Source organism: Microcaecilia unicolor, chromosome 3, assembly GCF_901765095.1.
Source record: "Microcaecilia unicolor chromosome 3, aMicUni1.1, whole genome shotgun sequence".
NCBI lineage: Eukaryota > Metazoa > Chordata > Amphibia > Gymnophiona > Siphonopidae > Microcaecilia > Microcaecilia unicolor.
The window spans coordinates 512513108-512537775 of record NC_044033.1 but is presented as its reverse complement, the minus strand read 5'-3'; the positions used below and the strand labels follow the sequence as shown (position 1 = coordinate 512537775).

General features: G+C 44.2%; 1 protein-coding gene across 8 annotated transcripts in view; it reads left to right on the top strand.

The window, feature by feature from the left end:
- The first annotated feature begins 269 nt into the window (after nt 1-269).
- The window catches only part of USP45 (ubiquitin specific peptidase 45), a 203963-nt gene continuing 179564 nt past the window's right edge, over nt 270-24668 (top strand). For 4 of the 8 annotated variants that reach the window (XR_003941673.1, XM_030199151.1, XM_030199158.1 and 1 more), the window contains exons 1-4: nt 503-673; nt 10170-10282; nt 15414-15583; nt 22382-22485. Coding sequence is in view for 7 of the 8 variants with exons in the window: in XM_030199151.1 (XP_030055011.1) it covers nt 10180-10282; nt 15414-15583; nt 22382-22485 (377 nt within the window). In the remaining variant the exon portion in view is untranslated. Of the gene's footprint in view, nt 292-502; nt 785-825; nt 928-10169; nt 10283-15413; nt 15584-22381; nt 22486-24668 lie in introns of those variants that run through there. The other 4 variants (XM_030199155.1, XM_030199154.1, XM_030199152.1 and 1 more) reach the window with 4 other exon arrangements.

The window sequence follows — 24668 nt, the reverse complement described above, 5'->3', positions numbered from 1 at the left end:
GGTTTGGAAACCTGAAAAAAAAAAAAAAAATCCAGACAGTGTCAGTCTCCTGTTGAATCCCGAGCACATCTCATACCCCCCCACCCCACACACCCTTTAGGCCCCAAGCACATGCCTAGTTTGATGTAAGCTCCTTGAGCAGGGACTGTCCTTCCATGTTAAATTGTACAGCGCTGCGTAACCCTAGTAGCGCTTTAGAAATGTTAAGTAGTAGTAGTAGTAATGTGCCTTAATCGGGTTCTTCTGAAGAACTCACCAGAGATCTCATAGTCCACCAACAGAAACTGAAAGGTATTTTTATTGCCCTAATCTATTACTGTTACGGCAAGTATTGTATGTATTAGCTCGGCTACACATGTAAAAACTCATCCTATGAATGATACCAAATAAAAACGATCTGGTGAGCAGATTTTCCGTTCGACCGCTTGCCTCCTGAGCTCTTTTGGTCTTCGCCGGCTTCCGTCTGGCATACGTTCATCCCAGGATTGGGGGGGGGGGGGGCTGCCTGGCACGTGTTGCCTGCCTCCCTGAGAGCCCTGCAGACAGAGGTGGCGTGGCTCGCGCGAGCTGCGTTTTAGACAAGGAGCCCGCGCGACTGGAGGTGAGCGCGCTGCGTTCTGCACGCGGAGAGAAGATTGTACAGCGGCGCGCGAGCTGGGCAGGAGAAGCGCAGGTGGGTGGCGAAGTGACGGCTGGGCCTTGTCTGCAGTTCAAGCACTCGGCGACTCTCTTGGGACGGGGAAGCCAAGCCCAAAATTTCTTCGGTCCCCCCCCCCCCCTCCAGGTACTAGGAGCCAAACCGGGTCCCGAACTGCAGTCGCAGAAAAGTTCGAGTATCTTCTTTATGAAATAAATGCAGTGACGCCCGTGAATATGTTTGTTTACCTTTCGGAGTCCCGGGAGTGTTGACACCTTCACATAGGGAGTGTAAGGCCCACTTATTTATTTATTGCATTTGTATCCCACATTTTCCCACCTATTTGCAGGCTCAATGTGGCTTCTTACAGAGTCCTATTGTGGCTTTGTCGTTCCAGGATGTCAGATGCAGTTATTTTTATTTTTGTTACATTTGTACCCTGCGCTTTCCCACTCATGGCAGGCTCAATGCGGCTTACATGGGGCAATGGAGGGTTAAGTGACTTGCCCAGAGTCTGTGCCTGAAGTGGGAATCGAACTCAGTTCCCCAGGACCAAAGTCCACCACCCTAACCACTAGGCCACTCCTCCACTGTTGCTACTATTTGAGATTCTACATGGAATGTTGTTATTCCACTAGCAACATTCCATGTAGAAGTCGGCCCTTGCAGATCACCAATGTGGCCGCGCAGGCTTCTGCTTCTGTGAGTCTGACATCCTGCACGTACACAGAAACAGAAGCCTGCGCAGCCTTCTACATGGAATATTGCTAGTGGAATAGCAACATTCCATGTAGAATCTCCAGTAGTATCTATTTTATTTTTGTTACATTTGTACCCCGTGCTTTCCCACGCATGGCAGGCTCAATGTGGTTTACATGGGGCAATGGAGGGTTAAGTGACTTGCCCAGAGTCACAAGGAGCTGCCTGTGCCTGAAGTGGGAATCGAACTCAGTTCCTCAGGACCAAAGTCCACCACCCTAACCACTAGGCCACTCCTCCACTGTTGCTACTATTTGAGATTCTACATGGAATGTTGCTATTCCACTAGCAACATTCCATGTAGAAGTTGGCCCTTGCAGATCACCAATGTGGCCACGCAGACTTCTGTTTCTCTGAGTCTGACGTACGTCAGACTCACAGAAACAGAAGCCTGCGCAGCCTTCTACATGGAATGTTGCTAGTGGAATAGCAACATTCCATGTAGAATCTCCAATAGTAGCAACAGAATCTCAGTAGTAGCAACATTCCATGTAGAATCTCCAATAGTAGCAACATTCCATGTAGAATCTCCAGTAGTATCTATTTTATTTTAGTTACATTTGTACCCCGCACTTTCCCACTCGTGGCAGGCTCAATGCGGCTTACATGGGGCAATGGAGGGTTAAGTGATTTTATTGTTTGCATTTGTATCCCACATTTTCCCACCTCTTTGCGGGCTCAGTGTGGCATACAATAAGATAAGAATAATGAAAATACATTTGTTACAACTTGGTTATGGGTTATATTGTACAAGTTATGAGAGATAATCGAATTATCATTAGGAATATCACAATGGGACATCAACATTGAGACGAGACAATGGGAAGCTTAAGGGCAGTGTTAAGACACAAAGGCATATGGTGTACATATTTCTGTGAGTAAATGTATGAGTAATGTGGAATTATGGGGGATGGGAGATCATAAGTGGATGTATGATGCATTGATGAACAGTGAGTGTGGACTCTGTGTTTTGGTTCTTTCCGTAAATTGATTCAAATAGATGGGTTTTCAGTAATCTGCGGAAGGATGCTTGTTCGTGGATCGCTCTTAAGTTGCCCAGAGTCACAAGGAGCTGCCTGTGCCTGAAGTGGGAATCGAACTCAGTTCCTCAGTTCCCCAGGACCAAAGTCCACCACCCTAACCACTAGGCCACCCCTAATGTTACATCACTAATTAATCCTGTTAGTGATGTAACATAGTAGATGACGGCAGAAAAAGACCTGCACGGTCCATCCAGTCTGCCCAACAAGATAAACTCACATGTGCCATTTTTTGTGTATACCTTACCTTGATTTGTACCTGTCTTTTTCAGGGCACAGACCGTATAAGTCTGCCCAGCACTATCCCCGCCCCGCCTCTGGCACTATTAAATAAGGGAAAGAAGAAAAGATTTAGGCGGATAGGTATAGAAAGTAGACTTTCATAACTGGGTGGATTGGCGAGGTGATTTAATAAGGTTATGGGTTCTCTTTGTAGGCCTTGTTGAAGAGATGTGTCTTCAGAGATTTACGAAAGTTGGTTATTTTGTCAATAGTTTTCAAGGTAGTGGGTAATGCATTCCACAGCTGCGTGCTCATGTAAGAGAAGGTAGTTGCATGCATCAGCTTGTATTTTAGTCCTTTACAGCTGTAGCTCTGTAGATCCAGATTGATTTTTTTTTGTCCATCTTTGGCCGTCTCTATCCCTTTGTACTCCTATCCTTGGCTTTCTGGAATTGAATTCCTTTACTGTTTTTTTGTAAATGTTTTTACCCTCCACCAGGAGGTTGTTCCATTTCTCTATCACACAACACACGTTTTACTCCAAAACAAATCGCGAAACCTGTGAAAATTCCTTAAAGAAGTTTCGGGCTACTATGTTGACTGATTTGATTGCCGTGTTTGAAAATAAAGGCTCAGGGGTTTGTTTTTAGAAAGTCGTGAAGCTTAAAATCACAGGGACGCTTTTACTAAGCAGAAGTAAAAAGTGGCTTGCACTCTTATGCAGATCTTTCCCACTTGCTAAGGACATTTTTACCACAATTGTAAAATGGCTGATTTTCTTTTTGTTTTTTTGTTTTTTGTATTAATGGTCATGCTCAAATGTAAAAAAAACAAATGGCCACACACTAATGGCAACATTTATTTATTTATTGCATTTGTATTCCACATTTTCCCACCTATTTACAGGCTCAGTGTGGCTTATATTGTTCCGTCATGGCAATCGCCACTTCCGGAGTGAGAGATACAGTGGTATTACAATAAAGATCTTAATTGATATAGTAATAGGGGGATTCAAACCAGCCACCTTCTGATTGCAAGACCCGTGCTCTAACCACTGCACCACTTATTCAAACATGCATGGGATAAACATAAAGGAATCCTGTTCAGAAGAAATGGATCCTCAGGAGCTTAGCTGAGATTGGATAACAGAGCCGGTAGTGGGAGGCGGGGCTGGTGGTTGGGAGGCGGGGATAGTGCCGGGCAGACTTATACGGTCTGTGCCAGAGCCAATGGTGGGAGGCGGGGATAGTGCTGGGCAGACTTGTACGGTCTGTGCCCTGAAAAAGACAAGTACAAATCAAAGTAAGGTATACACAAAAAAGTGGCACATTTCTTGGGCAGACTGGATGGACCGTGCAGGTCTTTTTCTGCCGTGTTAATTGAAAGGAATGCTTGTGACTGGTCAATAGTTCTCTATTTTAGATAAATCTGCCCCCATTGATTTTGGAATTAGCGTTAGGTCAGAAGGGTATATCTTAAGACTCAAGATAGAATTAGCAAACCTTGTCAACAGATGGTAAAAACAGAAGGGTTCTGCCTTCAATAAATAAGAGGGACAAACATCCAGAAAACTAGATTTCTTAGACAACCTCCTAAGATAAACAACAATAGTTTTTTACATCCACCTTTGAAAATTGATTCCATTGTAGATCACTAGACACACATTTCTCCTTCTCCTCCTCTACCTGAATCTGCTGTCGATCAATCTATTAAAAATAAAACTTTGCCTAATGTTAACGACCTTAGTCTGAAAGTAAATTGCTAAATCATCCGCATCAGGTTGTATTTCAGAGAAAATCATCTGAACCTTATCTATTGATGTTATGGAGTTAAATAACTGGAACAGATGTTTCGAAGAATTACCTGCCTCCACTATAAGTTTATCAAAATAATCCTTTTTTGCCTCTGAAATTGATTTTTTATATAACCCAATTTCTTGACTTCACCTTAAATATATTTCAGAATCCTTAGATTTAATCCAAGATCTTTCTAATCTCCAGAGCTTCTTTTAACAATGGATCCTGTTTAATTCTGCTTTCACCCATTCTTAGAGGCGCTAAATCATCCAAAGTTGAAGACACAACATTATTCCATATCTGCAGTTGTTCTTCCAGTTGGCATTCTGTTTGTTCTAATTTACTCTCCAAACCTCTGCCAAAAAATCTCAGCATTTACTTTACTTTGTTTTCTACACATTCTTACCTCAGGCCCTGTCTTTATTTTATTAAAAGATCTTAAATAAACATTTTAATACACAGTGATCTGTCCAGCCTACAGCCTCCCACTTTTGATGTCCTGTTAAAGCCGTATCGCCTCTCCTTTGTGTATAAGCTATAAAAATTCTAGAGCATGGCCCTCTTTATGGGTTGCCACCTGGAGGAGGAGCTGGAGACAGGAACGCTGGCAGGTTAGGAGGCAGGTACACTGGCAGGACTGGAGATAGGAACACTGGCAGGTCTGGAAACTGGAATGCGGGCAGGACTGGAAACAGGAATGCTGGCCCAATGACACGTTGCGAAGGCAGGGTGTAAGAGTGCACAGCTGCCTTAAATGGGACCGGGACCCGATGTCATCACGAGGCGCCCCACCTGCAGTGGGGTAATCCTGTCGTGCACATACGAGCACCTAGGGAATTCCGCAGCCGCCGATGACCCAGAAGGAGCATCGGTCGTGGTGCAGGAGACACGGCACTGCAGTGGACCCGACTCTGACTCTCCACAGGTGAGGCCATTACAGTACCTCCTCCCCCAACTACGGATTATTACATAAGAACATAAGAGTAGCCATACTGGGTCAGACCAATGGTCCATCTAGCCCAGTATCCTGTTTTCCAAACAGTGGCCAAGCCAGGTCACAAGTACCTGGCAGAAACCAAAATCGTGGCAACACTCCATACTACAAATCTCAGGGCAAGCAATTGCTTCCCACGTCTGGGAAAGGCACAAGGCAGCAACTTGTCTTTGATGTCTGACTGAGACAGGATGGCGCCAGCCCCAATGAAAGACACATCGATGTCCATGAAAAAAAGCTGCTCCAGATCTGAGTGACGAATGATCAGAGCTGTCATGAAGGCCTGTTTCAGAAAACCAAAGGCTGCGATAGCTTTTTCAGGCTAGTCCTGGATATTGTCCCCTTTCCGGTCAGGTCAGTCAGAGGCGCAGCAATGGAGGAATAGGTTTGGATGAACTGGTGGTAGTAATTTGCGAAACCAGGAACTGTTACATAGTAACATAGTAAGTGACGGCAGAAAAAGACCTGCATGGTCCATCCAGTCTGCCCAACAAGATAAACTCATATGTGCTACTTTTTGTGTATACCTTACTTTGATTTGTACCTGTCCTCTTCAGGGCACAGACCGTATAAGTCTGCCCAGCACTATCCCCGCCTCCCACCACCGGCTCTGGCACAGACCGTATAAGTCTGTCCAGCACTATCCCCGCCTCCCGCCACCGGCTCTGCCACCCAATCTCGGCTAAGCTCCTTAGGATCCATTCCTTCTGAACAGGATTCCTTTATGTTTATCCCATGCGTGTTTGAATTCTGTTACCGTTTTCATTACCGTTTTCATTTCCACCACCTCCCGCGGTTGCACAGCTTGCTGTCCCTGGGGGCGAGGCCAGTCTTGGATGGCAGAGAGCTTTGCTGGATCAAACTTCAGACCTTGGCCTGATATGATATAACCTACGAGAGGCAACTTGTGCTCGAAGACACACTTCTCAAGTTTGGCATGAAGTTGATTCTCATGTAGGCATTGCAGGACCTGTTTATCTTACTGGGCTAGTGTCTTAGAGAATATGAAGATGTCTTCTGAGTACACCAGGATACACTTCTGTAGCAAGTCATGGAAGATGTCATTTACAAAATTTTGGAAGACCAGTGGAGCATTTGAGAGACTGGCATCACTAGATATTCATAGTGGCCATCCCTGGTGTTGAATGTGGTCTTCCATTCATCACCTTCGCGGATATAAATCAGGTTATAGGCACCTCAGAGGTTCAGCTTGGTAAAGATTCGTGCCCCTTGTAAGCAGTCGAACAGCTCAAATATCAGGGAAGGCAGGTACTTGTTCTTGACCATGATGGTATTCAGGCCACGGTCGTCAATACAGGGGTGCATGGAGCCTCCTTTTTACCCACAAAGAAAAAACCCGCCCCATTAGGAGGAGGGCCAAATGAAACCCCTCTGAAGGTTGTCTGTGGTGTAGGCCGACATAGCCAAAGTCTCGGGGATGGCTAGTGGATAAGCTTTTCCCCTGGGGGGGCATCTTCCCAGGCAGGAGGTTGATGGGGAATAATATTTCCAATGTGGAAGAAGGGTCTCGGCTTGTTTTTTGTAGAAAATACATCAGCATAGGCCCTGTAAGCCTGGGCTATCCCTACCAGAGTCTCCATTCCACTGGTGGCGATAGGGATGGGTGGAAGCACTGCATTGAGGCAACGATGTTGGCAAGACACACTCCAGGCAGAGAGCGCCTCCATGTCTCAGTTAATTTCAGGATTATGTTTTTGAAGCCAGGGGTGTCCTAAGATAATGGGGTTAACTGCTATTTGAAGGACCTACCTTCTCTGTGAAGGACTCCGATTCTCAGGCGTAGAGGCACTGTTTTAGCCTTGATATGCCCCTGGATGGTTCCATATACCGAGAAGACCAGTATGGGCTTGGGGAGCTCTAGAGTTGGGATATTGTTGAGTTGGACAAGCACCTCATCGATGAAGCTTCCTCCTGCTCCAGAATCAATGAAGGCCTTGGTGATGAGTGACACCTGGTCCAGTTCTAGGGAAGCGGGAACCATCAGTTGAGTGTGGGGAATCCGTACATGGAGGCCTAACGCTGTTTCCCTGGCCAAGGCTATGCCCAGCAGTTTCCTGTTTTTTTTTTTTTTGTGGGGGGGGGCATCTGAGAGTATAGTGGTCTCTCACCCCACAATACAAACACAGACCCTGGGATAGACATCGCTGTTTCTCCTGGTCAGAGAGGGTGGATTGGTCTATTTGCATGGGTTTCCCAACATTGGCAGGTGAGGAAGTCTTAGAGGGCATGCTGAAAACGGGGTGCTAGATGGACCATTTTGCAAAAAGACTGCCTCTCCTGAGCCCGCTCCTGAAACCGGATGTCCGTCCACCCAGGCACATGGGTGGATAAGATCATCCAACGACGTTGGAAGGTCTTGCCCAGCTAACTGTTCTTTAATCTGGGATGCCAGTCCCTGCCAGAACACAGCAACTAGACTTTCATTATTCCAGTCCAGCTCTGATGCTAGGGTCCGGAACTGGATGGAATAAGTACCCAACGTTTGCAACCCCTGTCGCAGGTTCAAAAGTTCAGAAGCTGTGGAAGAGGCCTTCCTAGGTTCCTCAAAGGTCCTACGAAATTGGCCCAGAAACTTATTCAGGTTGTTCAGTACAGGATCATTCCGCTCCCAGAGAAGCCCAAGCAACGGCTGGACCTGAGAGAAGTGAGATGATATATGCCACTTGGGTTTTGTCAGAAAGGGAGTCACGTGCCTGTAACTTGAAGATGATCCAGCATTGGTTGAGAAACCCCCTGCAGTTCTTAGGATTCCCCTCATACCGGGGGTGGAGGCACAAGTCAGATCCCAGAGGCTGCCAGAGCAGCTGACAGGCCTGGACCAGCTTCCGAGGGTAAGGATGCCAAAGTCTGGGGGGCTGCAGGCCTCTGAAGGTGGTTCATACACAAGGTCAGATCCTGGAATGTCAGCTGTTGGAGCAACTGCAAGGCCGGTGACTCGCCCGAGCTATTGGCCTTCGCAATGAGTCACAGATGAGGGTGAGCCGTTAGGGGCAGGTGGTAGGGGAAGGAGTCCCAGTTGTGGCAAGCGAGTCATCCCTAGAAGTAAGAGGTAGTGAGTGGCCTTTGGAAGCAAGCCTGGCAAACCCGGACCTGGGTGGCACTGAAAAGGACCCTTGGGGGCAGGCCTGGTGAACCAGGACCTGAGTGGCTCTGAAAAGAGCCCATGGGGGCAGGCCTGGTGAACCAGGCAGGACCTGGAGAAGAAGCTGGAGACAGGAGCGCTGGCAGGTCAGGAGGCTGGAACGCAGGCTGGAATAGAGATGGGAACTAGGCAAGAAGGGAGACAAGAAGGCTAGCAGGATGGGAGACAGGAACACTGACAGGACTGGAGACGGGAACGCAGGCAGGACTGGAGACAAGAACTCAGGCAGGACTGGAAATAGGAATGCTGACCCAAAGACACATTGTGAAGGCAGTGTGTAATATCACATCCCTGCCTTTAATGGGCCCAGGACCCAACATCATCATGAGGTGCCCCACCTACTGTGAGAACTAAAGAGACCCTGTTGCGCGCCTACGGAGTTCAGCAGCCACGGACCTGGATGGAGCGTTGCTTGTGGTACAGGATATTTGGTCCTGCCATGGACCCGACCCCCGACTCCCCGCCTAGGCCCACAGGTGAGTCAGTGTGTGAAACACAGCTTGGGGCCATGACACATATTACTAACAATAGCTCTGCAAATGTATTTTTCAATTCTATCAGCACTCTGGTCTGTATACCATCCGGTCCAGGTGATTTGCTACTCTTTAGTTTGTCAAATTGCTCCATTACATCTTCCAGGTTTACAGAGATTTGTTTCAGTTTCTCTGGCTCATCAGCATTGAAAACCATTTCTGGCGTTGGTATGTCTCCCACATCTTCCTTGGTGAAAACTGAAGCAAAGAATTGATGTAATCTCTCCGCTGTGGTCTTGACTTTCCTGAGTGCCCCTTTTACCCCTTGGTAATCTAGTGGTCCAACTGATTCTTTTACCGACTTCTAATATACCTAAAAGAAAGTTTTTGCTATGGGTTGTTGCCTCCAAGGTAATCTTCTTTTCAAAGTCTTTCTTTGCCTTCCTTATCAGCGTTTTGCATTTGATTTGCCATTCCTTATGCTGTTTCCTATTATTTTCAGTCAGATCCCTCCATTTTCTGAAGGATTTTCTTTTAGCTCTGATAGCTTCCTTCACCCCACGTTTTAGCCATGTTGGTTGTTTGGCCTTCTTTCCTCCTTTTTAAATTAATGAAATATATGTGGTTTGGGCTTCCAGGATGGTATTTTTGAATAGCATCCACACCTGATGTAAAATTTTGACCTTTGCAGCTTCTCCTTGGTTTTGTTTTGTTTTACTTTTTACCATTCTAATTTTATTATATTCTTTTTGAGAATTAAGTGCTAACACATTGGATTTTCGGTGTACTTACTCCAGAGGTTATATAAAATCTGATCATGTTATGATCACTGTTATCAAGTGGCCCTAGCAATATTACCTTCTGCACCAGATCATGCGCTTCAGTAAGGACTAGGTCTAGAATTGTTCCCCCTCTTGTTAGGCAATGTATTCTTAACTGTGTGAAGAAAACCAGGAACTAGGACAGTATTGTCATTTAAAGATTTGCCATTGTTTGTAGGATCCTGTTTTCTTACACTTAGGGAAAGAATGCATTTCTTGGCTGTGTAAACTGAAAGACATCTCTGTTTTGTCTTCTGTCTTCAGTGAGTAACAGATGCGGGTAAAAGACCCTTCATCGTATGTGATCCCGGAAAAAATGAAACGGGATAAGAAGCCAAAGAAGCCTCCTGATGAAGATTCCTCTGATGATGTTGCAGGTGAGCCTGGGTCAAGTCAAAAGAAAGAGAAGAAAACATGGCTTTCTTAATCTGCCACAGAGAGGAATCCTGTAAGAATAGTTTTTATGATAATAGGATAACACGATGAACAGTAGCATGAACTATATAATTAAGCCTTTTAGTTTCTGTATTATTCTTTCTTGATTTAAATTGTAACTTTATTTTCTCCTTCTTCTCTGTCTGTACTTAATTTTGATTATGTACTATGTAAATCACTATGCTGGCTTTGTCTAATAACGATATATGAGAGTTTTTTTTTTTGTGAAACCTTTTATGTTTCAACATTTTTATTGAGAAACCAGCAAAGTGTACAACTTCAACAATCTCTGTATGAGTCAACAGAAATGACCAGCATATAAAACAGTACAGAATAGAAAAAGGAATTTAATCCTCAAAGGTTTACCAAATTTTTTCTCACCCTCCCCCCCCCCCCACCTGTATCCCCCCCACCATCCAGACTTGTACCCAAACCAATCCAGGACAAGCTATTTCAATACAACAAGATAGAACAATGTGATTCACCCTCCTCCTTAAAGGAAACACCCCGCCTCCCATCTTGTCCAAGCATGAAAGGATAGCCTCCAAGACTTATCTCAAATACTATTATCCCCCCAACGCTTCTTAAACTAATTAACTCTCCCCTCCACTTACAACATTGGCAATACAACCATAATCTGTACGGGAAGCCACAACTCTTGGGTCTCCCCCCACATTATGTCCCAAACAAAATCCTTCCCCCCTCACCCCACCCTACCCTTCCATATTGGTGCAGTGCCCCACTCTTACACCCCCAGTTATTCCTAACCTCCCCAAGGGAGCCCATTCAAAACTTTACTGCGCGCCCACAGCGATATCTTGTTCACATAAGCTTCCCAGATTGCGAGGAACCTCCGCTGCCTTCCAGGAGACAAACGTGCCCACCTAGATTCCCAAGTCATCAACTTGTGCAACTTATTCCTCCAGTGCCAGAAGGAGGGGGGGCGATCCTGAGTCCAATAAATAAGAATGCATTTCCTCCCCAGTATACATGATTTCCCCAGAAACAACTTCTCTCCTCTTGTACCCTCTTGCCACAATCGTGGCTCACTGAACATAGCCTTCTCGAACGATAACCTAATTACCCTTCCTATCACCCTCTGAAGAAATTGAGCAATTGCCGACCAGAACAGAGAAATTGGCCTACACTGCCACATACCATGAAAGAACGTTACCTCTGCCCTCTTACACTTGTTGCAACATAACGTTTCCGACACCCCAGCATGGAAAGCCTGCCTCTGAGAGAAATATACCCTGTGTACTGTCCGAAAGTGGCACTCCTGCAATTTCGCACTGTGTACCAAAAGAACACCACTCTGAAGAGAGGACAGCAAAAACTTCGCTGAAACTGTCCTGCCCACCTATCAGCCACCATTTGTAAATCCCTCGTTTGAGCCCTCTTACATAATTCACCATGGAACCAAGAAATCGATATTTGGCCCGCCGCATCCCCTTCTAAAATTTCTCGCAGCTGCTGACCAAACCGTGGGAGTAAACTGTCTCTTGGCAAAGAGCACACGTAATGAGATAGTTGACGATAGGCAAATATTGTGGCCGGACCCTGTGCACATTGAGCTAAAAAATCTTGAAATGACATTAGGGTCCCGTCTTCTTTAATTACATTTTCTAGGTGAGTTACTCCCTTCTCTTTCAAGAAATGAAAAACCCTATTCTCTCCTCCCGGTGTAAAGTCTAAATTCCCCTGTAAGGGCAACCACACACTGCTAAGAGGGCGCTGGCCCCACAACAGGTGTACCGCTCTCCTTAGGAACCAGAGGGGTCTAAGCAGAACACTCCCGCGCAGTCTCTCGGGTAAGTTCCCCCTGGGAGTATGAAGCAGCGAGTTCATATGCCATGAGCCAAAATAAGCCTGTTCCAATCCTATATCTGTATACGTTGTGGAACCCAATAACAGCCTCGTAGATGTCGAAGCAAACAAGCTTGGTTATATTTCCGAAGATCAGGAAGCCCCAACCCTCCCACCCTTTTTTTTTTTTTTTGTACCCCGCACTTTCCCACTCATGGCAGGCTCAATGCGGCTTAGGTACTTATTTGTACCTGGGGCAATGGAGGGTTAAGTGACTTGCCCAGAGTCACAAGGAGCTGCCTGTGCCTGCAGTGGGAATCGAACCCAGTTCCCCAGGACCAAAGTCCACCACTCTAACCACTAGGCCACTCCTCCACTCCCACTTTGGGCTCCCGTCAAGTACTGCCACCTCATCTTTGCTTTCCGGCCTCCCCAGCAGTACCATGACACCATCCTCTGAAGCGGCCAGATCCCGTCGTGCTAACCAGGTAGGCAACGTTTGTAACACATAGGCTCTGTCTTGCCAGGACCCATACCTCTTTTTTTTAGCAGAGGGCTCCAATCCTGTGGATTGAAGGTTACACAAGCTGGAGATGCAGCGGGTGTTGCTGTGCTACCCAAAAGCAGCAAATTACTTTTGTCTTTCTGATCATCTCTTTGTCCTTTTCCATGGCCCTCAGAAGGGCAAGGTGGTATCCAAAGCCTCTATTACTCTGTGGATCAAGGCAGCTGCTAAGACCACCTACATTTATAAGATTCATCAGGTGCCTCCAGGGTTGAGAGCCCACTTAATGGGGGCACAAGTGACCTCCTGGGAGGTGACCTTTGAGAAGATTTGTAGGGCAGTGATATGGTTGCTGTATTCCTTTGTGAAGCATTACAGGTTGGATGAGCTGGCCAGGGCCCGTTCAGACTATGGCAGAGTAGTCATTAGGGGGGGGGGGGGGCTTTGTCTTCCACCCAGTAGATCTGTTCTGGTACACCACGATTGTTCAGAACAGTACAATTGATGACAAGGTGAAATTGTGTCTGTCTTGATAATTTCCTCTCCTTTGGTCAGCTGTACTATGCTGAAACCTGCCCTTGGAAGCCTAAGGCCCAGGGCTCATGGGGTGCTTAGTGCTTTTCCTTTTCAGTATTGCAAAAAAAAAAAAAAAAGGAATTCTGGAGTATTCAGGGTAGCGAGTGCCATGATGTGGTGTTATGCTTGCTTGATGATCATTGCAGCTGCAGTGGTTGATGGGGCATGGCTGTGCATTACAAAGGAAAAATGCTAATTTGGCAGTTGCATACTGGAGCTTTTTACTGAGCATCAGTAGGTTATACTGGTGAGTTCACTGGAAAAGGTCAGTTTCTCTACCTCCATCTGCTGGTTGGAGAGGATAACAACCCAATTGTTCAGAATGGCACAGCAGACTAAAGAAGTAGCATCTATTCCCTTAATAACCAAACTAACGGAAGGGTTGGTGATCAAGCAACTTACAAACTATCTAGATAAATTTTCAATACTTCACGATTCCCAATCAGGATTTCGGTCTAACCACAGTACTGAAACAGTATTAGTAACTCTCTTGGCTAAATTCAAACAAACGATAACATCTGGTAAGAACATACTACTTCTACAGTTCAACATGTCAAGCGCTTTCGACATGGTTGACCATGGAATTTTATTACACATCCTTGAATACTTCGGAATCGGAGGCAACGTCCTCAATTGATTCAAAGGATTCCTAACCACAAGATCATACCATGTAACATCTAACTCGACTATTTCAGCCGCATGGGTACCTGAATGCGGAGTACCACAAGGATCCCCCCTCTCGCCGACCCTATTCAATTTAATGATGATACCCCTGGCAAAATTACTATCAAATCAAAACCTTAATCCATACATTTATGCGGATGACGTAACGATTTACATCCCATTCAAACAAGACCTAAAAGAAATTTCCAATGACATCAACCAAAGTCTTGATATCATGCATTCCTGGGCGGACGCATTTCGGCTAAAACTCAACGCAGAAAAACCCCAATGCCTAATACTCACCTCCCAACACAACAAGAAAGAATTCACCGCCATTAATACACCAACCCTAAACCTTCCTGTCTCAGAAACCCTAAAAATTCTTGGAGTGACCATTGACCGACACCTAACACTAGAGAACCACGCGAAAAACACAACCAAGAAGATGTTCCACTCAATGTGGAAATTAAAAAGAATATGACCTTTCTTCCCAAGGAGTGTTTTCTGCAACCTGGTACAATCAACGGTGCTCAGTCATCTAGACTATTCCAACACACTATATGCCGGCTGCAAAGAACAAATAATCAAGAAACTCCAAACAGCCCAGAACACTACAGCTAGACTTATATTCGGCAAACCAAAATTTGAAAGTGCTAAGCCCTTACGAGAAAAACTACATTGGCTCCCACTTAAGGAACATATCGCTTTCAAGGTATGCTCATTAGTCCATAAAATTATCCATGGAGACGCACCAGCTTACATGTCAGACCTGATCGACTTACCACCTAGGAATACCAAAAGATCATCTCGCACGTTCCTTGATCTGCACTTCCCCAGCTGCAAAGGAATGAAATGCAAACTAATGCATGCATCAAACTTCACCTACCTGAGCACGCAGTTATGGAGTGCACTACCGCGCAGCTTGAAATCGGTCTATGAAAGAACGAACTTCTGCTCATTACTGAAGACCCACCTCTTTAATAAAGCCTATCACAAAGATCAACCAATGTGAATATGTACAAATCGCCTATCTATATTTAGAATTGTCTCTTAATATCTGTACACTATTATTCTGTCTTATTATCATCATGCTGACCAAAACCCTGCAATACTAAATGTTTATTAACTAACATTCTTCCACTATTCATGATTTTTATTTATTTATTTTTTGTTACATTTGTACCCCGCACTTTCCCACTCATGGCAGGCTCAATGCAGCAGGCAATGGAGGGTTAAGTGACTTGCCCAGAGTCACAAGGAGCTGCCTGTGCCAGGAATCGAACTCAGATCCTCAGTTCCCCAGGACCAAAGTCCACCACCCTAACCACTAGGCTACTCCTCCACTCACTCTCAGCCACTTTGAGTCTGCAAAGAGGTGGGATAAGGTGGGATACAAATGCAACAAATAAAATAAATAAAAAGGAAATTATCAGGTAAGACGTAATTTCACCATAGTAGCTTTGCTTCATAGATGGTATTTGTATGCAGTGTTTAAATGAACTGATAACATGCTGTGTTTTCAGGTTTGACGTGCCAGCATGTGAGCCGAGCCGTGGATGTGAATCGGGTAAAAAGGGCAGTGGCCCAGAATGTTTGGTCCATATGTGCAGAATGTCTGAAGGAGAGAAAGATCAACAATGGTGAGCCGGTGTCACCCATGGATATCTGGCTGTGCCTCAAGTGCGGCCATCAGGCAAGTGATCTTTGAGGGGAAGCTTTTCCTCAGCAGTGACAAGTACCAAGGGTCAAACTCCTGAAAAGTTATATGAAAGTCAATAATAATGGAAAACAACTGCTTAAATATCCAAGATTACTGTTTATTTTTTTAAAAAATTGTATTCTGCATAATCCTAAAATCTAGACAGTTCATAAATTAAAAAATAAAAAAAAATGAGAATTTATTCAAAACAAACAATAGTTACACACAAACAATGAACATGAATGAATGATATGCTCCAAAAATTTAAAAAAAAAAAAAAAATTTTTAAGGAAAGGAGGAAAAGACCTCAGAAATTTTCTGTGGACTCGTATCTGATTCAGATTATTTTAGTCTCAACAGCCTCCCTATAATAATTGGCCAAAAAACGCCTTCCAGTTTTTACAATTTTCTACTCATATTCATGAGTCATTATTTTCTACTGTATCAAAAAGTGAAAAAAAAAATATATGAAGGAAGCACGTTATCTTTACAAATCTCTACAGGGTTCTTGTTTCACCTCACAGCTTCTTCAGGGGAATTTGTGTGCTCATACCATTATCTATAAAAGAAAAAATTAATCCACAATTCCATAGCATCCCACAGATCAATCCAGAGACTTATATTCTCTCTATCTAGCAGGTGGGTGGTCATATCTGTGCAGCTCTGGATTGATTGGCTCCTGGCCTGGTCCCCAGGGTTTTAGTCGAGCTTCTGGGGTCTGAGGTGTCCCGTTCTTGGGACTTGGGTGCACACAATGCCCAGCGCAGCTCGAGCTGGGAGCTGCGCTGATCATTTCCAGACTTGGTTTGATTAGTAACAGGTTACCTGTGTCCTGCTCTTAATATCTACTATAATAAAACTCACCCTCAACGTTCTGAGGACACTGACGTCAGTGAAGCCAAGCCCTGACTTCCTTCAAAAAGGTTCGAAGGTTCGTGGTGGTGAAGCCACCAAAATCCCTCCGGGCCCCGCCCTCGAGGGCGGAGCAATGGCAGAACAACGAAGGGGTTGGCAGGGAGGGAGGCAGGGAGGCGCGGGGGGGGGGAATCGCTCTGGGCCCCGCCCTCGCGTCAAACGTCATGACGGTGGGGGCGGAGCAATGGCAGAACAACGAAGGGGTTGGCCAGGGAGGGAGGGGGGGTGTTGGCGACGAAAACCTTGCTAGCGCCCGTTTCATTTGCTCTGAATCGGGCCTCTTTTACTAGTTTCTTAATATCTTCCTGATAAATTATTGACTCCTTTATTCTATTTCACCCCCTTTTTATTCTATCCTATTAACACAAAAAAAAAAAAAAAACAGCCCTGTCTTTTCACTTGCAGAGGGTCTGACCTCTATAAGTTCCTTATCTGTCTCTATCCTATTGCCTATATTGCACTGTGATTTTATATTTTTATTCTGGTATTGTCTTAAAGGGATTTTAGAGAATTGTGTTTTGAATATCTGTGCTAGTGATTTCATCTTTTTATGCTGGAATTGTCTTAAAGGTGTTTTCATTGGAACTGTGTTTTAACCTGTTCCAAGTGTTTTAAACCTGTGACTTAAATGTGGTGACATTGAATCTGGTGTCTGTTTTCATTAGAATTGTGTGTTGAATCTACACTGCCAGAGACTTAATTAAATCAATTTTGGTTACATTGCATCTGTTGACTCATAGCTCTGGAGGAGGGGCAATTTTGATTTGAGCTTGGTAGTAGAACCTAAGTTTACCTTGTGAGCTGGGAGCTGCGCTGGGCATTTACAGACTTGCTTTGATTGGTAACTGAGGTTACCTGTGTCCTGCTTTTAATATCTCTTAATATCTTCCTGATAAACTGTTGATTCCTTTATTCTATTTCACTCCCTTTTTATTCTATCCTATTAACACGAAAAACAAAAAAAAAAAAACCTGTCCTTTCACTTGCAGAGGGTCTGCCCTCTATAAGTTCCTTATCTGTCTCTATCCTATTGCCTTTATTGCACTGTGATTTTATATTTTTATGCTGGTATTGTCTTAAAGGAATTTTAGAGAATTGTGTTTTGAATATCTGTGCTAGTGATTTCATCTTTTTATGCTGGAATTATCTTAAAGGTGATTTCATTGGAAGAAGTAGGGAGATTGTGGATGCCTGTCAAAGTGCCTTGCTCAGACAAATGGTGACGGAACCTTTGAGGGAAGGGTCAATGCTGGATCTAGTGCTCAGTAATGGAGTTAGTGTTTCCGATATCCAGGTGGGTGCCCACCTATGTAATAGTGATCATCACACTGTATGGTTTGATATAAGGGTGAAGGCGGAGTGCGGACGCACAAAACTCAAAGTACTGGATTTCAGACATACTGATTTTGATAAAATGGGGGAATACCTGAAGAAGGCGCTGTTGGCGTAGGAAGGTGTAGGAGAAGTGGAAAAACAGTGGTCCAAGCTGAAGGCTGCTGTAAATATGATGATTGATCTTTTTGTGAGGAAAGTAAACAAAAACAAGAGAAGCAGGAAGCCTATATGGTTCTCCAAACGAGTAGCTGAAAAAATAAGAGCAAAAGAGGCTTTGTTCAAGATATACAAAAGAACGCAACAAGAGGATCACGGAAAAGATTATCGGATTAAACTGAAAGAAGCGAAGAGGGAAATACGGAAAGCATGAGCAGAAGAAAAAATGGCTAAAGATGTAAAGAGAGGTGACAAGACTTTTTTCAGATATATTGGAGAAAGTAGAAGAGATAGGAATGGAATTGCGAGACTGAAAGATAATGAGAGTGGCTGTGTGGAGAGCGATGAAGATAAAGCAAATGTGCTAAACAATTATTTCTCTTCGGTGTTCGTGGAGGAAAATCCTGGAGAAGGACCATGGTTGGCTGCCAAGGGAACGTCTGGGAATGGAGTGGATACTTCGCTGTTTATGGAAGAAAGAGTTTATAAACAGCTGGAGAATCTGAAGGTGAACAAAGCTATGGGGTCGGATGGGATACATCCCAGGATACGGAAGGAGCTTAGCGAGGTCCTGGCGGGACCTCTTAAAGATTTATTTAATAGATCTTTAGAGACGGGAGAGATTCCACAAGATTGGAGATGAGCGGATGTGGTCCCTCTTCACAAAAGTGGAGACAGGGAAGAAGTGGGAAACTACAGACCGGTAAGTCTCGCGTCGGTGGTAGGAAATGGGCTGATTTTCGAAAAAGAAGGTCGTCTATCTTTCGACATAAATCGGAAGATGGCCATCCTTCTTCCAAAGACGTCAAAATCGGTATAATCGAAACCTGATTTTGGATATCTCCAACTGCAGTCCGTCGCAAGGACGTCCAAAGTTCAAAGGGGCATGTCAGAGGCGTAGCAAAAGCGGGACTTGGGCATGCCTAACACTTTGGACGTCTTTGACCCATAATCGAAAAAAACAAGGACGTCCCTGACAAACACTTGGACGTTTTCACCTGGACATGTTTTTATTACGAATAAGGCACAAAAAGGTGCTCGAAATGACCAGATGACCATCGGAATCGGGGATGACCTCCCGTTACACCCTCAGTGGTCACTAACCCCCTCCCACCCTCAAAAACATCTTTAAAAATATGTCGTGCCAGCCTCAGATGTCATACTCAGGTCCATGACAGCGCATGAAGGTCCCAGGAGCAGTTTTAGTGGGTACTGTAGTGCACTTCAGACATGCGGACCCAAGCCCATACCCCCCCACATGTTATTTGTGGAGGAAACAGCGAGCTCTCCAGAACCTACCACAAACCCACTGTACCCATATATAGGTGCCCTCCACCTGTAAGGGCTATGGTAGTAGTGTACAGTTGTGGGTAGTGGGTTTTGGGGGGGGGGGGGGGGGGTTGGGGGGCTCAGCACAGAAGGTAAGGGTACTATGTTCCTGGGAGCATTTTATGAAGTCAACTGCAGTGCCCCTAGGGTTCCCATTTGGTGTTCTGGCATGTCAGGGGTCCAGTGGACTACAAATGCTGGCTCCTCCGACGTCCAAGTGGCTTGCATTAGGATGTTTTTGACATGGATGTCTTTGGTTTTGAAAATCGCTGAAAGTCAGAAATGTCCATGTCTAGGGACATCCAAATCTAGGGACTTCCAAATTTAAGGATTTGGACGTCTCTGACGGTATTTTTGAAACAAAAGATGGACGTCCATATATATATATATATTTTTTTTTAATACGGGTTTCTCTGCCCCTGGATGTCGCCGTTTTGCAAGGATGTCCAAATCGCAACTTGGACGTTTCCTTCGAAAATGCCCCTCATAGTAACCTATGAAACTTTGTAAGTCTAACTGCTTTGAAAATATGCCTCCTAGTATAAAATTAGCCTCCAGGTGCCCAGAGAACATTTTTTAGTTTTCTCTGTCTGTACCCTGTAAAATCAGGGAGTTTTTAGGCAACATTGTACATGTACTGCAGGGTTTAGTGCGGTTTGTGACAGAAAGTTGCAGAGATGTGGCAATTAACGCACACAAGCAAAGTTCAATATTTAGGGCCCTCTTTACTAAGATGCGCTAACATTCCTATGGGTGTCTCTAGTGTTAGCATGCACTAAAACGTTAGCCTGCCTACAGCACGGCTTAGTAAACGAGTCCCTTAGAATGGAAAGTACAGTGCATTCTTGCTGTTCACACGTTAAAAATTTGTGGTTTTGAGCATTTACAGTCGTCTGTGTGTAACCAACAAAATCGCCTTTTGTTCTGCATTCCCGGCTAATCATGGACATGTACATTTTAAAACAAGTTCTTACTTTCACTTTGCTGGCATTTATATCAGAACTGAAAGGAGTCACTGGTGACACTAGTTTGCTGGGAAAATGGTCGTCCTTGCTACTGGCATATTTATCAGACCTGAAAATGGCACCTAAGTGTGCTGCAAGTGAGTCTTAAGCTAGAATTCGTAAGTACAAGAAATATGTGATGTGCCTTAGTGATAAAATACCTGTTTTAGATAAGCTTTGTTCTGACCTGTCTGGTACTGCTGTTGATGATTGGATGGTGCTCCCTTAAGTTGGTATCAACAATAGGAGTACTGATCTGTGTTTGAGGCTTTTCTTCCAGAATACGTGAGAATATGTAGTTACAACACGCTGAATAGAGATCGATACATATGATTGTTGACTGACTTTGAGATACTCTATCAGCTCATACTAGTTTATAGATGGTACTGCTGTTGGCCATGAGTTCTTTGTTTCCTTTGGCCAGATGTATCGATTTGTTGATTGGATAACATTGAAACAGAAAATGTAGGCAGGTATAGACCATATGGCCTATTCCATCTGCTCTCCCTATTACTCCCTTAGAGATCCTATGTACTTGTCCCAAGCTCTCTTGAATTTAGATACTGTTTTCATCTCCACCATTTCTACTGGGAGACCATTCCATGAATTTACCACCCTTTTCGTGAAGAAGTATTTCCTTAGGTTACTTCTGAGTCTGTCCCCTTTCATGTTCATCCTATGCCCCTGCGTTCCAGAGCTTCCTTTCAGTTGAAAGAGACTCACCTCCTGTGCATTTCTGCCACATAGGTATTTAGTGTCTCTATCATATTTTCCCTCTCCGACCTTTCTTCCAAAGTATACATATTGAGATCTTTTGTCTCCGTATGATGAAGACTACTGACCATTTTAGTAGCCACCCTCTGGACCAATTCCATCCTGTTTATATCTTTTTGAAGGTGGTCTCCAGAATTGTACGTCAAACCAAAGGTGGTGGGAGAGTGCATCCACAGCAACACAACAAGCATTCCAAAGAGTGGAAGAAATAATTCCAAGAACTGACAACTTATGTTACTTTTATTGGAGAATAAACTTTTCTGTTGAAGATATTGGACTTATTGACTTCTGTCATTTCTTGAAACTGAGTCTTCCACTCTTTGGATTGCTCCAGAATTCTACACAATATTCTAAATGAGGTCTCACCAGAATCTTATGCAGAGGCATCATCACCTCTTTTTCCCTACTGGCCATTCCTCTCCCTATACATTCTTCTGGCTTTCACTGTCACCTTTTCTACCTGTTTGGCCACCTTAAGATCATCACATACAATCACACCCAAGTCCCGCTCCTCTTTATGCTCAAAATTTCTTCATCCTCACCTTGTGTTTTTGCAGCTGAAATGCATGACCCTGCATTTTTTTACCATTAAATCTAAGCTGCAAAATTGCAGATCATTCCTCTAGCTTCACTAAGGGCCTAATGCACAAAGGCTTGGTAAAAGTTACTGATGCATCCGGGCCTGGGTAAGTCACTTAACCCTCCATTGCCCCAGGTACAAAACTTAGATTGTCAGCCCACTGGAGACAAAGAAAGTACCGTCATATGATATATGTAAACCGCTTTGGTTGTACTACAGAAAGGCGGTTTGTCAAACCTATGACCATTTACCCTTTATATTTATGTGTATGTATGTATGTATGACAGTTGTAGTTAGTGGGAAATCTGACAGGTTCCTCATCAGATATTGCGCACCAAAAGTAATTGTATAGAACCACATTGGCAAGTATCTCTACCATGCAATATGGCTTCAGGACCATTGGTACTTAATACATTCATATCAGTATATTTATCATTGTAGAAAGTTGTAAGTGGATTTTGCATGCAGAAGAAAAAGGTTTGCAGCCTCCCATTCCCAAAATAAATTTCCAGTTTATGGCTTTAAATCTGTATCGTACAAACTAAGTAAATAAATTAAATGTACAGCGGCACACACATCCCATCCAGTTTTACCGTGATGTACAGGAAAAAATAATTGCGTGCCTGCATTAAGTGGTTGGTTTACAGCAGAATATTCTTGACATTGTCCTCCTGGTTTTTTTTTTTTTCTGGACTCTAGGGCTGTAGTCGGAATGTAGATGGTCAGCATTCCTTGAAGCACTTCCAGGTGCTGAACTCGGAGCCTCACTGCATTGTAATCAACCTCAGCACCTGGATTATATGGTAAGATGCTGCACAGCTAGTCATCTCACTCTCTTTTTTTCAGGCTTTCTGTTGTCTAAGACGATGGTTCCATAGTAATAAACAAAGCTAGTGGGGAATTGGAGATGGCTTTGAGGAAAGGAAATATTATAATGAAGAATAGTCTTTACCAACCCTCTTTCTTCATCCTTCTTGACCTTCATGGACTTTGTGGTAAGGTTGGCCCCATATCTTCCTTGGTCCTTCAGTGTGGTCCTGCTACTACTGCTGGTCTGTTTCTTCCTTCTGAAATGTTCCTCCTTTCGAGGAGAGCATGTTAGCACCCTCTTCTCACCTTTCCTTATTCCTCTTTTCTAGCCTTGCAGTATGTCGGGGATGGTGATGCTTTGCCCTTCCTAAATTTCCACCCTGAACTCTTTTCTCCATACTCTTTGTCCCAAGTCCATAAACCACTACTAAATGGACTTGGGGAAAAATCCACAATTCCAGGAATAATATGTATAGAATGTTTGTACGTTTCGGAAGCTCGCCAGGTGCCCTTGGCCTGGATTGGCCGCTGTCGTGGACAGGATGCTGGGCTCCATGGACCCTTGGTCTTTTCCCAGTGTGGCATTACTTATGTACTTATGGTCCCCCAACTTTATTCAGATTGTACTATTTGGCTGTTCATTTTTTTTTAATCTGTATACCTTGTTGCAAACCTCATCACTTTTTATGAGTGTGCCGGTCATGCTTCTGTAGCTATCAAGGAGAGATGTGGTTGGTCAGAAGGTGAAAGTTCTTCCTTGAAAGTAAGACGTCTGACTTTCTATTGCCCACTTAAAGGCAGGACACACGTTCAGTCTTGGAGTAGTTCTTCTGAAGGAATGGTTTCTTGCTTAGATTCAGGTTATAAGGTATTCAGGAGTGGAGGAGTAGCCTGGAGGTTAGAACACCAGGCTGACAACCAGGGAAGCGTGCTTCAAATCCCGGTGCCGTTCCTTTTGAAAGTTGCTCAACCCTCCATTGCTTCAGATATAAACTTAGATTATAAGCTTTCCGGGGACAGGAAAATACCTAATGTACCTGGATGTGGATGTTATGCAGCTAGAATTACTACTGAAAAAGGTGTGAGCTAAATCCAGATCCAAATAAATGACACGAACACACAGGGCATATTTCAAAACTATTTACGCAAATAAATTGCCAATCCCTATCTGAAAGTTGCCCTCCCTCAATTCAGCTAGAAGTGAATATTGTACCACTTCATGCACACTTTTTAGTTGCATTTAGAGGAGGAATTTGTGAGGGAGGTGGGGGGTGGATTTAGGTCACAGGAGGAAAAGTATACGTGTAGACTGCATTTTCAATTCTATGCATGTCATTTTCAGTGAAAAAAAGACTTGCACAGAAAAGCAGGTGCAAACAAAATACTTATGACAGGTTTCTAAGGCTTGTCCAAGTTCAGTCCTTGAGGGCTGCAAACAGGGCATGCTTTCAGGATATCCCCAATGAATATGCATGTGAGAGATTTGCCTGCCTGTTGCCTCTACTGTATGCAAATCTGCTTCATCCATATTACATAGTAACATAGTAAATGACGGCAGATAAAGACCTGAATGGTTCATCCAGTCTGCCCAACAAGATAAACTCATTTTACATGGTATGTAATACTTTATATGTATATCCGAGTTTGAGTTGGCCCTGCCTTTCTCAGGGCACAGGCCGTAGAAGTCTGCCCTGCACCGGTTTTATTCTCCAAATACCGGCGTCGCCACCCAATGTCTTCTAAGATTCCATAGATCCATTCCTTCTAAACAGGATTCCTTCATGTTTATCCCACGCATGTTTGAATTCCATTACCGTTTTCATCTTCACCACCTCCCGCGGGAGGGCATTCCACGTATCCACCACCCTCTCCGTGAAAAAATACTTCCTGACATTACTCCTGAGTCTGCCCCCCTGGAACCTCAATTCATGCCCTCTAGTTCTACCACCTTCCCGTCTCCGGAAAAGGTTTCGTATGCGGATTAATACCTTTCAAATATTTGAACGTCTGTATCATATCACCCCTGTTTCTCCTTTCCTCCAAGGTATATACATATTCATTAAGGATATTTTGAAAATCTGGCCTGTTTGCTGCCCATGAGGGCTAAACTCTGACAAGTTTGTTTATCTTATAAAATTAATAAATAAACATAGAAAGGAATGCCATCAATTGATAG